The sequence below is a fragment of the Gallus gallus genome, chromosome 4 (assembly GCF_016699485.2).
Source record: "Gallus gallus isolate bGalGal1 chromosome 4, bGalGal1.mat.broiler.GRCg7b, whole genome shotgun sequence".
Classification (NCBI taxonomy): domain Eukaryota; kingdom Metazoa; phylum Chordata; class Aves; order Galliformes; family Phasianidae; genus Gallus; species Gallus gallus.
Genome location: NC_052535.1, coordinates 50269153 through 50283597, shown reverse-complemented (window position 1 = coordinate 50283597; position 14445 = coordinate 50269153). Strand labels below are relative to the sequence as shown.

Genomic DNA, 14445 nt, shown 5'->3' with positions numbered 1-14445 from the left:
AATGACCAGTTAGAACTCTTTTTCTTTTTTTTAATTCCTCTGGGTTGTCCTTGAGACAGCTCTGATCCAGGGGAAAGTCTTTAAAACAGTGATAAATGCCGGAGATGCTCTGTAGACTTAATGAGCAGAGCTATTCATGGCAGCCACGTAGTGATTAGATGGATAAATAATAGTCTTTTGATATTCAGCGCTAAGGACTTTGGTAGGTGGTGCTTGTTGAGCTGTTTTGTACTGTTGTTCATAAACAAAATTTTAAGTACCTCTTTTGATCTCTACTGCTATGAGTTTGCCATAGAGTGCTCCAGAGTTGCTTATGGGTGGGACGTTAAGAGTATTACAAGTGTTAGAGGTGCATGAAGACAGACACGTGAGAGACACTTCAAATGTACCAAGGCCACTGGCATAACAAAAAGGCTTAGCTCTGATCTTGTGGGTCTTTCATTGCAGTGCATCAAGCAAGATCAACGTTTCTTGGCAGTGAAGTTGTACAGTCCGATCAGATTTCAACAGCACTGCACTTGGATGTGTGGTACTGGTTTCTATATGTTTATTTACATGAATTTTCATACTAAGTTAGCCATGTGCGGCTGGCACTTCTGCTGGAAGTAAGTTTGGAGTTGCTGTCACTTTAGGCTTATGATGATAATTTGGTTATAACATACTGACTGTGGTAGTAAAATAAGACCATGAGCTTTATATTTTACTCGATGTAGTTTTTGGTTTGTTGTTGAGTACTGGATTTCTATCTCAGCCATGTGGGCAGTGAGTGAAGTAGGTGAAATGTGTATTTTATCCTCCTTTCTGCCTGGCTTGACATGAAATCAGGGAGATATTAAAACAAGTTCTGACTCCTGTTCAATTTTTGTGTCAAAACCTCTGTTTGGAGGGAAACTACAGGAGAAAGTTTGGCACTTGATTGCAGCCATGTGAGGCCATAGGGAGGCATGCCTTGACTCCAAAGATGCTCATGTAGGGGAAACAAGGTGGGGTATCGATGCTGTGTATCCACGGCGGGCTCTGTGCTGTTGGCAGTTCTGCATACGTATGATTTGCTCAGGAGAGATGGTGAGGAACTGAGTGATGTCTGTAGGGCATCTACCATTGCACAGTGAAATCCACGTTCAGCATCTGGCAGTTTGCAGTCAAAATATGGATTTGCTGAAATACAGCTTTCTTGAGCATATGTGCACGGGAGTCCTGTGGATCAGCTTTTGCCTAGTTGGGATATCTGTAAGTCCATGTGTCAGATGGTAGAACACTACTAGAAGTGCTGTTTTTTATGAAAGCAAAGCTGTTGCCCTGCTCATAAAATAGGCTTCCTGTAGAAATTTACACCCCTTGATTCTAGACTGGTAACAAAGAAACCTTGTGCTGTCTTTCCTACTTAGCAAGGAAAACAAAAGGAGCTAAGGGTCATTCCAGAATGAGAGGATGAAAGAGTAGGTCGGATTTTGAGTCTGTGTTTTGGAAAACAGAAGCACCCATCTGTACGCAGAGATGAGGGCTTGTGAAGGAGGCTTGGCAGTGTGTGGGCAGCGCTCAGCTTTGATATTGTAAAGCTTTATCACCTCTAGGAAGAGATGATAAAAGCGCAGCATTGAAAGTTGCAGTTGAGTCTAATATGTCAATACTTGGAATGCTTAGAAGGACTGCTTTCTGCTCAGAAAAATAATAGCTGGGACGTGTGCTGGGGTGCTCATAGCATGGAACTTGTTTGAGGTTTGGATTAATACATCAACTAACCACAGTTCTCAGGCCCTTTTAAAATTTCTCTTTGTATTTAATGCATCAAAACGAGTCTGTTTAGTTAAGAAGCAGTCAAAACTTGGTAATTTCCACTGCCTCTCCCCTGCCCCCCCACTCCCCCAGCATCTCTTTTGATTGGTATTAGCATCCACTTCCCTAGAAATGATTGTGGGCAAAGCAAAGATAAACAAGTACAGAACATGAGGTTTTATTGCCGGGTGAGAGAGGAGGAGAAATCTTGTAAAAGGCTTTGTGCTGGGGGCTGTCCGAACAATTGGATTATGTCAGAGTATTGTGTGATCAGAGAAGTGCCGACTGAGAACCCAGACTGATTGTTCTGATATGTGAGGTGGAGCATGTGTGTACTCTTCTACGCGTTTTTAGTTAAGGGAAATAATACACATCTGGAGACTGTTAAAGGAAGTGTCTGTTTACTTGGACTGGCAAATGGAAATGCTTTCCTCAGTCTCCTGCATCTGCAGAGAGGGCGGTATTTTCTGAAAAAACAAAACCAGAATTTTTCACCTACCAAAATGCAGAGTTGTTCACCGCTGTTAGAAAAACTTTTACCACTGTCATTGTGTGTTGGATGCGGTGTCATGTTGGACAGGCTGAGGAACAGAACCGTAGAGCTGATGAAACTCTCTTAAGAGAAAGGGCAATTAGAAAGAGAGGTGTATCTGCCAGCCTGCTGGGAAGTTCTGCAACTCATAGGTTGAAGATGAATCTCTTAGGAAAGGAAATCCAGCTATATTTAATGTCGTGAAATAGTCTAAAATAAACAGTTGATGCGTTTCATTTCTTGAGGCATTGTGCTGAAACAGTGTTTAAGTGAGAGCACATAATAGGAACCTTATCCAAAATGTTTTACAAGATACGTTTTCTCCTGATGACTTGTGGCTTTGTTGGTACTGTGGTGTTTGTAGGTAGATTGCTTTTTCTCACCTTTTTCCTGGTGTGCTGTAGTTGAGGCTACTTGTTTTTATCACACAGTGCTCACATTGTTAGGGAGAAGGAAAATGGGAAGATTTTTCCCTTTGAAACAAACTGCACAGAAAACCCAGTGTCAGGGGAAGAGATGTGAGTTTCAGGGGGATGTTTTTGTATTCTGACTTACTGCTTAGCAAGTACTTCCATCATGTTAAGAAGAACCATGAGCAGCTAAATACTTTGCTCGGGTGACGTTTGTCAGTTAGTTGATACAGGGTTGGTTTTGGTTTCCATTTCTGATGTTGAGATAGCCAGGAAGCCTTCCAGCTGCTCAGTAATCTGCATTTCCAGCAGTGCAATCTGTCTCTTGCCTCCTGAATGGTGGAGTAGCTCCTTTCTCTTGCAGCAGCAGGCTTAGTCTTTAGGAAGAAGACAAATAGCGAGTCCTCAGATGAACTGGTCTAAAAATGGTCAAGTGGAAGTGTGGAGTGGAGCTGGCAGTGACCAGGTAGGGGCCCTGGCAAGGAGTGCCTTAGGGCTGGGGAGGAAACTAGAGGTTGCCTTCAGTTTGCAAGTTGGAATGCTGTAGCATGTGTGAGTATTTATTAATGGTATCTGTTTAGTGATGAGGTAATTTTTGCAAGTAGTTCTCAGCCTAGCTTCCTAAACAAACAAGGTATCTGGGTTGAAGCTAAATTCTAATAGCATTCCTACAAAGTTTTGAATGTGCTGGGGAAGTGAAGACAAGTTTCAGAAGGAAAAGCTGTATTGTAACCTCTCTGCTTGTATGCGAGAAGAGATGGGAAGAGGAGGAGACCTTTCAGGCGTCCTGACATGAGTTGGTTGTTCTTCTGGTTTGTCTGCCCTTAAGTTCTTAGGGTATTTATCCACAGGAATCTGAACTTGTGATGCTCATGGGACTGCTTGTAAACCTGAGGGACAGATATAAATCTTTCTTGAGAATAAAATAATTTGTACTTTATCTTGATGAACTGTATTCCATGTGGAAATGTATTACTGCTATGTTACAGACAGTAGCTGCTTTTACTGTAAGATGTTCGGAGTCTTTAATGAAGCATGGGGTGGTTGATGTGTGGTTTATTTGTTGGACAGTCTTATGTCTAGGTAGATTTCTTGTTTGTGGAAGAAGTGGGTTTTTGAGACTGTTGAGCTTTGGAGAGTTTTTTGGAGTGTTTCAGTGTGAGCTTGGTCTACTAAATGGTTCGGTTGTTAGTTCATAGACTTCACAGTGTATTTATGGATCTCTTAGAGGAATGTTCCTTGTATATGATTTTCAAAAGCCCCATTGCTTCCAGTGGAGAAATAATACCATTTTGAGTCAGCTGAAGGTGGTTTGGTAAGTGAAATATTAAAGAAAACAACAAACAAACAACAACAAAAGCACACTGCATTGCAGTTCATGTTTTTTGATGTACTAACTAGAAGTTGGTCAGTTACATTCCTCTCAGATTAGATCTGTTATTTTTCAGGTGGAATCATTTATCCTGGATCAGGATGATCTTGAAAACCCTATGTTGGAAACAGCTTCCAAATTGCTTTTGTCAAGTACTGCTGATGGTGCTGACCTGAGAACCGTAGATCCAGAAACCCAGGCAAGATTAGAAGCTTTACTTGAAGCTGCAGGTAAGTACTCGTGTCCCATACAGGTTTAATCCCAATGCACTAACACATGAGCCTATACTGCATCCGCTTGCATAAGCCTAATCCATATGAGGATGATACAGCTGCAGAATGCAAAGCAGTGTGAATGTGGCAGTGCTGTGCAAGTCAGGGGTGACTGAGGAACTCATTAAAATGTTCTGAATTTTTGAAAATTAATTTCATGTGAAGGCTGTGCTTCCAATAGGATTCTTCTGAATTTGGATTTATAGAAGCCTCAGAAAAAAAATAACACCCAGGCTCAGAGTTGCAGCCTTGTCTCAAAAACTACACTGTTCAGTGAGGCTTTGTTTTGTAATACGAATGTATGAAAAACATCATTAGTTGCATATAATGACTAGTTGAAAAACAATGTTTTAGATGGTTAGAGGGTTTAATTCATGTGCGTCGTGTCTGAGTGCAGCTTATAAATTAAAGTTGTAAACAGCTAATCCCTTCTGTTTTGGGAGCTGCAGTTCATTATGTTTGGAATGCTTCTGTCAGGGAATCTTGCAGGCTCAGTCTCAACTTTTTTTTGTTTCCTCCTTTCCTGGCACGTGTACCAACTTGTTGCAAATTGGCATCACGGAAGGAATAGGTAAACTATCGACGGCTGATGGTAAAGCATTCGCAGATCCTGAGGTGCTTCGCAGACTGACTTCTTCGGTCAGTTGCGCGTTGGATGAAGCTGCTGCTGCACTTACCCGGATGAGAGCAGAAAGCACAGCAAATGCAGGGCAGACGGACAAGTAAGCCATGCTTTATACTGTCACATTTGTAGTTGTGTGCTGCTTGACAGTGGGGCTTTTCCTTGCGTGTTTCTGGCTGCGAAATGATGAAACTCCAAGTGGAACTTGTGCCAAGTTGTCATCTGTGTAAAACCTTGAAAGAGGTGTGGCCAAGCCGCTCTGCTTTTTGGGAGGCTCTCTGGCGCTCAGTGGATTCTGGGTTACTGAACGTTGGAGGGAGAAGTAAAAGATGGCTCTCTTCTAGGCTCTGTTTGTGTTTCTGTACAAAAGAATCAGACTGTTAGTAGAAATTACTGAATTCTGCTTTTCTAGTTGACGTTTTATTCTTTGTATACCAAGTGACTCAAAAGAAATAGTTACATTTTTCAAGCACCTGGGATAAAAGAAGATGAGGCTTTGAATGCTTGTAGATTTGGAATGGAATACTGAAAAATAATACTCGGTTGGGTATTATTTTATTGAACTTGTGTTCAAATCATATCTTTTCTTTGAGCCTTACTCTAGAAAATGAGAAGAACAAGACCTTTTAAACTGGCGCTACAAAACAGGAATATACGGAGACCGTATGCTATGTAGTGATTAGTGATATAAATGAGCAGCGGTTTGTTTCTAGTGCTGTAGGAGTAGCCTTTCAAAAGGAAAAGCGATTGCAAAAAAGGCTTCATACTCTGATTTGTCACGCTGAGTGCATGTGCTGAGGGCAAATCAGGCCCACGATCATGTCTTCTCTGACCATGTTCTCTGCTTCTCCTGTACGTGTTGCAGAACTTGGTAAGCAAAGTGGTCATTCTGCACTGCACATGTTTCAGTAGTGACCTTGGATTGGAAAATAATAACAGGCATGATTAATACCACCCTTAATTAACAGTTTAGTTTTTTTAAACTTTTTAGATTGTGCTTTCTTTTTAGTTAACTGCATTCTCTTGGCATGTTGGACTTCTTATTCTGCACGTAGAGAAAACATTTCAAGTGTGGTCCGTTTTAACTTCCCAATGCTTTCTATCTGACTAGCCGCAGCTTGGCAGAGGCTTGTTCAGAAGGAGATGTAAATGCTGTGCGGAAGTTGCTAATTGAAGGACGAAGTGTGAACGAGCACACAGAAGAAGGGGAAAGCCTCCTTTGTTTAGCCTGCTCAGCGGGATATTATGAGCTTGCGCAGGTTGGTTCTTTTTTTAACTGTTTTGTGCATTTTCCACAAAAATAGGTAGGTGTTAAATTAACACTTTTTTCTTATGTTCTTGAAGGTAGTGTTAAGATAGTGGAAAACGTCAGTAAACTGACAGATGAAGACTTGCACACAGCTGCATGTTGCTGCTGCATTTTGTGCTTATTTTTCAAAGTTTCTAGCATAAAACTGTTTGTGAAGGTGTGGAGGTTGTATAACATTTTAACCATCTTGACACTCAGCCTTGTCACTTCCCAAGGCTGCTGATCATCCTTCTGTTCACAGGTTCTTCTGGCAATGCATGCTAATGTAGAGGACCGAGGTATTAAAGGAGACATAACACCTTTAATGGCTGCTGCTAATGGCGGGCATGTCAAAATTGTCAAGTTGCTGCTAGCTCATGGTGCTGATGTGAACGCACAGTCATCAACAGGTAAATAGGTGTTGGAGCTTGTTGAAAACAACTGGAAAGCTGAGATTTGCTGCATACTAGAATTTGACGTGGAAAAATTGTAAGATACGCTCAGTTGGGGGCCAACTTTTATGAACAGAACTCTTCCTTAACGTTCTACAACTTACTTATATATCCTCTTTAGCTGGTTGGTTTTGGACATAAGTGAGTGGGTTAAGTTTGTGACTTTTAGTTATGTGGGATTTGTGAATTGTTGTGGCACAATATTTTAAGCACAGTTTGGAAGTTGATATATTCAAAATTATCAGACGGAAGGTCTAGTTAACTGAGAGAATACAATAAACATGAGAATAGGGCCTTTTTTAGTGCCACCTTCTTGGCAGTTTGTGCTTTAGTAGCTAGTCTGTTTTTAGAAATCTTTGTTGTGCAGCCTTGAAGCTGATAGAATAACTGATTACTACCCCTAAATAATGAGGAAAATTAGGGTATGAAGACAGGTGCGTGGAGGTTTTTTTAATTAATTACTCTTTTTTTGAGAAGCCTTTCATAAAGGTGGATTCATTGGCTGTTTTGTTCAGATGGATTTTTTGTGGGTTTTTTTCGTGGGGATTCTTGTCATCACTTTGTGAAGCCTGTGGACCTTGTGAACTAGCCCTTCACAGGTGTTCTAGATCTGGTTTAAAATCAGTACTTCATGTTGCTCCTTGCTTTGAGCTTTTCTCTTAGCCATCCTTGTACTTTCCCGTTGATTTAACCAGAAAGGTGATGAGGTTTTGTCATTCCAGTTGGGATTAACCAAGAGTGAGAAATGGGAGGAGAATTTTCAGTCACCAGATCCATTTAGATCTTCAGTTTGTCAACACTGAGTTGCTTTGTGTAGTTTCTTGTTTTCCCTTCATCCTTTCAGTTTCTTGGTTTGAAACCTTAAAAAACAAAAACAAAAAAACCAAAACCACCCCGTTCTGGAAGGTAGTTAGCCCAGTAAGTGTGATCAGATGAATGGAACGTAAGGTTCCCAATGTCAATTCTGTCAGATTTAGAGTTCTGTCTTTCAAATCTTTCTGCTCTGGTTCTAGGCAATACGGCTCTTACATATGCCTGTGCTGGAGGCTATGTTGATGTTGTGAAAGTACTGCTGGAATCGGGCGCAAGTATTGAGGACCATAATGAAAATGGTCACACTCCTCTAATGGAAGCAGGAAGTGCTGGTCATGTGGAAGTGGCCAGAGTGCTGTTAGAAAATGGCGCTGGCATAAACACACATTCCAATGAGTTTAAGGAGAGCGCGCTTACCCTGGCTTGTTACAAAGGTATGGTACCAAGGCCTTTACTAAGGTGTGGAAGGTCTCTTCAAACGTGTATTTACTCTGCTTTGCTGTATGTTATGAAATTGATTTTTAAGGCTATAAATATATGCTTTCATATGTTGAATATAAAATATTAAAATATGAATATGTATATTGGCTGGGGTGCTGCACAGCATGTATGTACCATAAGATGATGGTCAATATGTAGAATAGACATTAAGATACAAAACTTTTTGAGTCCTTGTGATACTTAAATTTTTCTTCTCAATTAAATGAGTTGTGAAGCAAGAAGATATATACTTCATCACAGAATGAGTACAATAAACTTTCTGTAATGTAGCTATTATTTTGCAAGATACTCTGCTTAGGTATAGAAGTGCCAAATAGTTTAAAGGACTTTGTACTTTAAAATAGACAGTATCTAGGACTTTGCCTTTTATCTGTCAGTGCTTAGACAGTGGGACTTTCTTGCCTCCCTTGGAGTATTAGATAGCTATCTTGCATCACCTTGGGGAGAGCTGAAGATGTTTTCAGAGCAAATGTTTTCAAGTAGCCAGAGTAGTTGCTGTAATAGTCACTTAAGATACATTTTATTAAAGCTGTTAGAATAGCTCTTGGAATCCTAGAGGTACTTGCTGTGGCGTCTCCATGGAAGATTATTGTAATTGTTCATTTACATTTGTTTTCTTCTGCTTTGATAAAATCTTTGTGCATTGTTACTGAACACCTTCATAAGCCATGGTTGTTTATTTCTGTGGTGATTATCAGAACAGAAGACTTGTTTGAAAGAGGGGAGTGAAACTCTAAACCATCTCCTCCCAGAAGAAAGTGTGCCTGAGCTCTGAATCTTGAGCTGATCTTGGAGAGCAGTTTTTTTAATAAAAAATAAAATTAAACAAAACAAAACAACAGTTTAAATCAGTTTTGTGTTATACTGCACAGAAAAGAGGTGAAGACGTTCAAGGTTTTATGTTCTTCTCATCCATATGTCTTGTCTGTATCCTGTGAATTTGTGTTGCTCTAAATGTCATCTTTAGGAAGTGGAGATATGATTCTTTTTCTCATGTTGCTTGTTTCTTGTAGTAGGATGACATGTGATGCTTAGAATCAAGGATGTGTCAAGCTTCTCCCAAGTAAAGGAGGAAGGGTGAAAAGTCAGTGTAGCCTCATATTGGGCAGTATCCTATGTTCACGTTCAGTCATAAAGCAGCATTTTTTTTTTCATGACTTGATTTTATATGCTTGCTTCTTGGGTCAGTCATGACTGTGTAGCAGAGTTGAGTGAGATAGGCATACCTGCTGAACTTGGAAAGTGATAGTTGTGAATTAATGGACTGGTAGGTGCAAGCTGTGTTAAGATTTTTTTTTTTTATGGTAGGAATATTCAGCTAGATTCTACAAGTACTATGTGTGAAGGTCCATTTGTCTTGTATTTTTTATTCCCTAAGGCTTGATGTGACCTCAGGGACTGTTCACAATGCAATTTATAAGCACAGTAACCCTAAATTCTTAGTGTTGACTGGGAAGAGGAAGAAAAATCCCAACAAGCCAAACAATACATCCTGATGTTCTCTAGTTGAAGAAATTGGAAAATCTTCAGACATAATGAATTACCCTTGTCAATCTGATGTTTGCACTGCTCACCTATTTCACTTCAAGGAATGCATGTAGTAGGCACATCATTTTAGCCATTAAGTGAATCACATGATATTTATAAAAATTGTTACTACCTTTATGTGGACTTTGAATGTATAGATACGAACATGCTGGACTTCTGTTGTTGTTGTAACATGGTCTTTTGTTGCCTTACTTCCATGATGCTGGTACATTTTTATGGCAGTTGCGAAATGTACTTGCTGAAAGTCGTTTCTATCTATTAAGTATTTTCTCTGTACAGGTCATCTAGAAATGGTGAGATTCTTGCTGGAAGCTGGCGCAGACCAGGAACACAAGACAGATGAAATGCACACTGCTCTCATGGAGGCTTGCATGGTAAGAGATGCATGGATTTATTGGTGAGGAATATCTGTTGTCTTTTTACTTCCAGAAGATGAACAAAGTGATTCCTTTTGGCCTCTTCTAGGTACAGAACCTAACTTTGTGTTCTGGCTCTCTGGACGTATTGATCCTTTATCAGATGATGAAGGGGGGGAGTAACTGGTTGAAATATGGTACTTACTAAGACAGTAAAATGAAATTTCTTGTTTTGATAGCTAACAAAGTAGTTACATTTCTGAGACGGTGGGAGATGGTTATGAACTCATCTTTTGAATAATGAAGTTTACATTATGTCCAACTGCAATCTAATTTTTTCAGAAGTAACAGAAGTCTACAAGTAAGGCTGTGCTACATTCATTATCCTAGAGCAGCTTCATTGTCCTAGAAGGTCCTAAAGCATCTTCCATTGTTACATCATTTACTTTTGGCTTTTTGTCCTTTTGGTAGTCATGGAGGCATGGTTTGATGAAGAGAGTTTTGTGAACCTCAGTTTAGAAAAACTCACGAATTCAAATGTGGCTGCATGTAAATAGCAGTTATTTATTTAAACAAAACCTTTTTTTAATTCTGTCAGCTTCTGGGAGAGCAGCTTTCAGTTTATAATAGGGAAATCCTTTCTACAGCAGTCTCCAAATGAAGTAACGTAAAGCAGATTTGCAGTGGCTATTGAAATGTTTTTACAACACATACTAAATACAAGAAATTATAGAAACAAGAAATAGTTGTAATCTGGCTATTGGGAAGCATTTAGCATAACTGTGCCATGTTTAAGGAGTTTGTAAGCAAAGTTCTTGTCTTTCCATACTGATGGTTAAGTTTAGGTGTGTGACTTGATTTGGTATGGCTCACCCAGCCCCTTGCTCCCTGAAAACAGGATCAGAGGCTCTTTGGGGAGCAGCTAGTAAAACAGAAGGGGAAATTAATAAAAACATTGATTAATAAGAGTACTTCTGTGTTGATGTCTATTAATCTGAAGCAATCTATTTTCTGCTCTATTTTACAATTGTCTTTTTATAAAACTTAAAGACTCTTGAGACAAAATCTGATTTTTAGCTAATTTCTTGTAGTACAACACAGGTGCTTGTGAAACTATCACTGTAAAAGGTTATGCATGTGCATGTTTCAATGCTGAAATGGCATAATTGATGCCCAGTTTAGAACAATTTCAAGCTTTTGTGGTAAAGAAAAAATTTCTGTATCAGTGTCTTGATGTGTGTTTGTGTGAGCTAAGGGTAAGCTGAATAACTGGGTTTCTAACGTGTTCTTCCTGTTGTGCACTTTTTGTACTGTCATGACTGTGGCCATGGAAGAGTGCCAGAATCACTACTTTATACTTTACTTAGTTTTCCTTTTCCTGAAATTACAGCACTTATGACTCTAAATTCACCACCAGCTATACCTGTTTCAGGAAGGTAATGGCTTCAAATAGGGTGATCATTAACTAACAGTGATAGTTCTCTAGAGGTCATTAGAAAGAAAGGCACGCAGATTACCAAGTCTTCTGTTTTTTCTTACCCCAGGATATTAATAGGCTTGCCATTTAGTTATGGCAGTGGGAAAAAGCCTTGATCTCCCTTATTTCTGCGGGAAACAGTTCTCATAATTGACTGAGAGGTGGTTGATGTTATCAGTACCTTCACTTAGGTTTAAGAGAGGGAGGGAGCAACTTCCTGTGGCAGCTGTTAAAAAGGTGGCAGTCTGAAATACAGCAAAGGTTTCTCATACAGGAAGCAGAAACAGTCACTGCTTTTCAATAACAGAAGAAAGCTACCCTCTCTAGGATGACGTTGAAGTTCAGTATATGTTAGAGAATTACCTGTGGCATAGTGCTTATGTTACAAGCCATGAGCCTGCGTGGACTTTGTCATACAAGACTTTTGTTCAACAGCTTTTTTTTTTTTTTGCAGACACCAGTAATGGTTTAGTGCAAATGAGTTGCTGAGCAATATGAGTTGTCTCACGGGAGCAAAAAGCAGGTTTGTCTGCTTGGCAGTCAGTAATACAGCGTTCTCCAGTGAGTGTTGAGTACTGACTGCCTGCACCAGTTGGTCTTCAGAACATGCCTGGTGTACTTGTGCAGATTGATCAGACAACCTTTTGTGATCAAATAGCAGTTACTAGAGGTTTTTTTCAGGTATTTCAGGAGAACTGAACAGCACCTTCCCATTTGCAGGTTTGGTAGAATACAGATAAAATTTCCTTGTGTGATTAATCATCAGTAGTTATTTTTAAGGCTGCCTGGCCTACATAAGAAACTTTGAAGCGTATCCTTATGCTGCTGTTCACTGTACTTTAGCTAAATCAGTTGGGAATGATTAGTGAGCTGTTTTGCCAGAGCCTGATGGCTGAGGCACATCTCAGCATTTCCCTGAGGAAAGATTCTTTACGGAGTCTTGGAGTTTTTCCCTAAAATAGTGTTGTCATTTCATGTAGAAAAGTGAGTACGTCCTAGTTTATGTCCTAGATCTTTTTCTGGGAGAAAATCCTATTGTGCTCCCTGGAAATTGTGAGGTTCAGATGATGAAGTTTGAAAATGTCAGATGCAATGATGTATTGAGTCTGAGAAGGAGCTCTTAAGGTTGTGGTTTGCAGCGTGATGAGGATGACGCTGGCTGCGGTTTGCTATCCCTTGGTGCAGACAGCAGTGGCTTCAATTTGCTGTCTCTTATTAGTTAATCTTAGATCAAGATGTACTTAACTTGTTGAACAACAATCTTGAGAGAGCTTTGTGTTCCTGGTAAACTGCTGCTTTTCCGATGTCACCCTCCTGTTGTTTGTCAGACTTTTTTCTCCATAGTTACTCTAAGTTTGAATGATCCCCATTTCCTCATGAGGAAAGCCAGCTTGGAGAGTTTGTGTTGCTGTTGGACTGCAGTGACCAAGCTGATCTTGCTCTGTTATCAAACTGCCATTCTGTTTTTGTTCATGTGCCACTGTCTGGACTCCAGAGTAAACATACAGCTGAAAAGCTTTTTCAACAGCTTCCTTAATCTATGGCGTACGAAAAACATGACAAAGAGTGTGTGCTCAAATGGTTTTCAAAGTTTAAAAAAAAAAAAAAAAAAAGCAGGTGTGAGAGTACATTTTGGGAGTTTGACAGCATAACTGTACCTAGAAATCTCTGCCTAGGGATAGTTATAGTTGAGGTCACTGTTGTGATTTATGGGGATCCTCTGACAAATTGATTTGTTTTTCCTTGGAGGGAGAAAGCAAGTCTCGACTGTGCTGTAAAACAGAGCAGCAAGTGCAGTAGTTCTCTAGGAGCCAAGAGACAAGCAATATAGTTGTGCACAGCTATTTAAGACAGTAAGGAAGCAAAATTGTTTAACTTCAACAGTTTCCCTCCCCTGAAGCTGGGAACCTGTAAAGTAAATACTCTGAGACACTAACAGTTCTCATGGAGGTGAAGGCAAACTATTCCTGACATACACTGATTTTTGTAATGAAAATATGGTGTATATAACAAATAGTGCAAATGCACGTTGAATCTAAAATTCTCTTCCTTGCTAATTGTGGAGCCTTGACGTGGAGTGACCTCTTGGCAGTGTTAAGGCTTTGTAGTCTTTCAGAAGAACATTGCAACTTGTTCCCACGTCCAAGTAAAAAGATTTTTTGATTGGAATTCTTTCAGTACTCCTTTATCACAGAATCACAGAATGGCCTAGATTGGAAGGGACCTCAAGGATCATGGATCTCCAACCCCCCTGCCACAGGCAGGGCCACCAATCTCCACATTTAATACTAGACCGGGCTGCCCAGGGCCCCATCCAACCTGGACTTAAACACCTCCAGGGATGGGGCATCCACAACCTCTCTGGGCAGCTTGTTCCAGTGCCTCACCACTCTCATCGTAAAGAACTTCCCTCTGACATCCAACTTAAATCTTCCCTCCTTTATGTAATAGAGCACTTGGATTGTTAGTAATAAATTTATTGAAAGAACTTAAGTGCCTTTGTTAGCTTATTTCCTAAGATTTTTTTCATCCTTAGATAAGTTTGACAGTCCTCATTTCTGTCTGCATTCTTCAATAAAGATGAATACTGATTACTTCAGGATTTCAGTTGTAGGATTCCAACTTGTGGAGGAGGCAAGCTTTCAAAATAACATCAGGTTCTGTCTCAGCTTGTGTTTTTTTTCTCCAACTAAACTGATAAGCAATTGAATTTAAGTCTTCTATGAAGTTGACAAGTTTGCTGTTCCACAAGCAGAGAAGTTTGTTATGTGGTTCACAATGTTGCTGCTTTTTTCTTTTTTTCTTTTTTTTTTTTTTTTTGAAAAGGCATATTCATTAAAAGCAAGTTCTTCCAGTGCCTGTTTAATAGACTTTTAGCCTTTATCCAAATATTTGAGAAAACTCAAAAAAAAAAGTTTTATGTTTTTGGACTTCCTTGCTTGTTCCGCTTCTGTTACTTCTGATGGAATTTGAGTTGGTGAGTTTTTTAAGATTTGGAAAAGAGCAGCTTTTTTTTTCTTTTGGTC

The 14445-nt window shown here is 39.8% G+C and overlaps 1 protein-coding gene across 2 annotated transcripts in view; it reads left to right on the top strand.

Annotated features, from left to right (window-relative positions):
• Nucleotides 1-14445, top strand: part of ANKRD17 (ankyrin repeat domain 17) — a 63077-nt gene that overhangs the window by 15060 nt on the left and 33572 nt on the right. For both annotated transcript variants that reach the window (XM_004941181.5, XM_040699742.2), the window contains exons 2-7: nucleotides 4167-4320; nucleotides 4928-5084; nucleotides 6096-6243; nucleotides 6535-6682; nucleotides 7738-7971; nucleotides 9866-9960. In XM_004941181.5, coding sequence (XP_004941238.1) covers nucleotides 4167-4320; nucleotides 4928-5084; nucleotides 6096-6243; nucleotides 6535-6682; nucleotides 7738-7971; nucleotides 9866-9960 — 936 coding nt within the window. The remainder of the gene's footprint in view (nucleotides 1-4166; nucleotides 4321-4927; nucleotides 5085-6095; nucleotides 6244-6534; nucleotides 6683-7737; nucleotides 7972-9865; nucleotides 9961-14445) is intronic.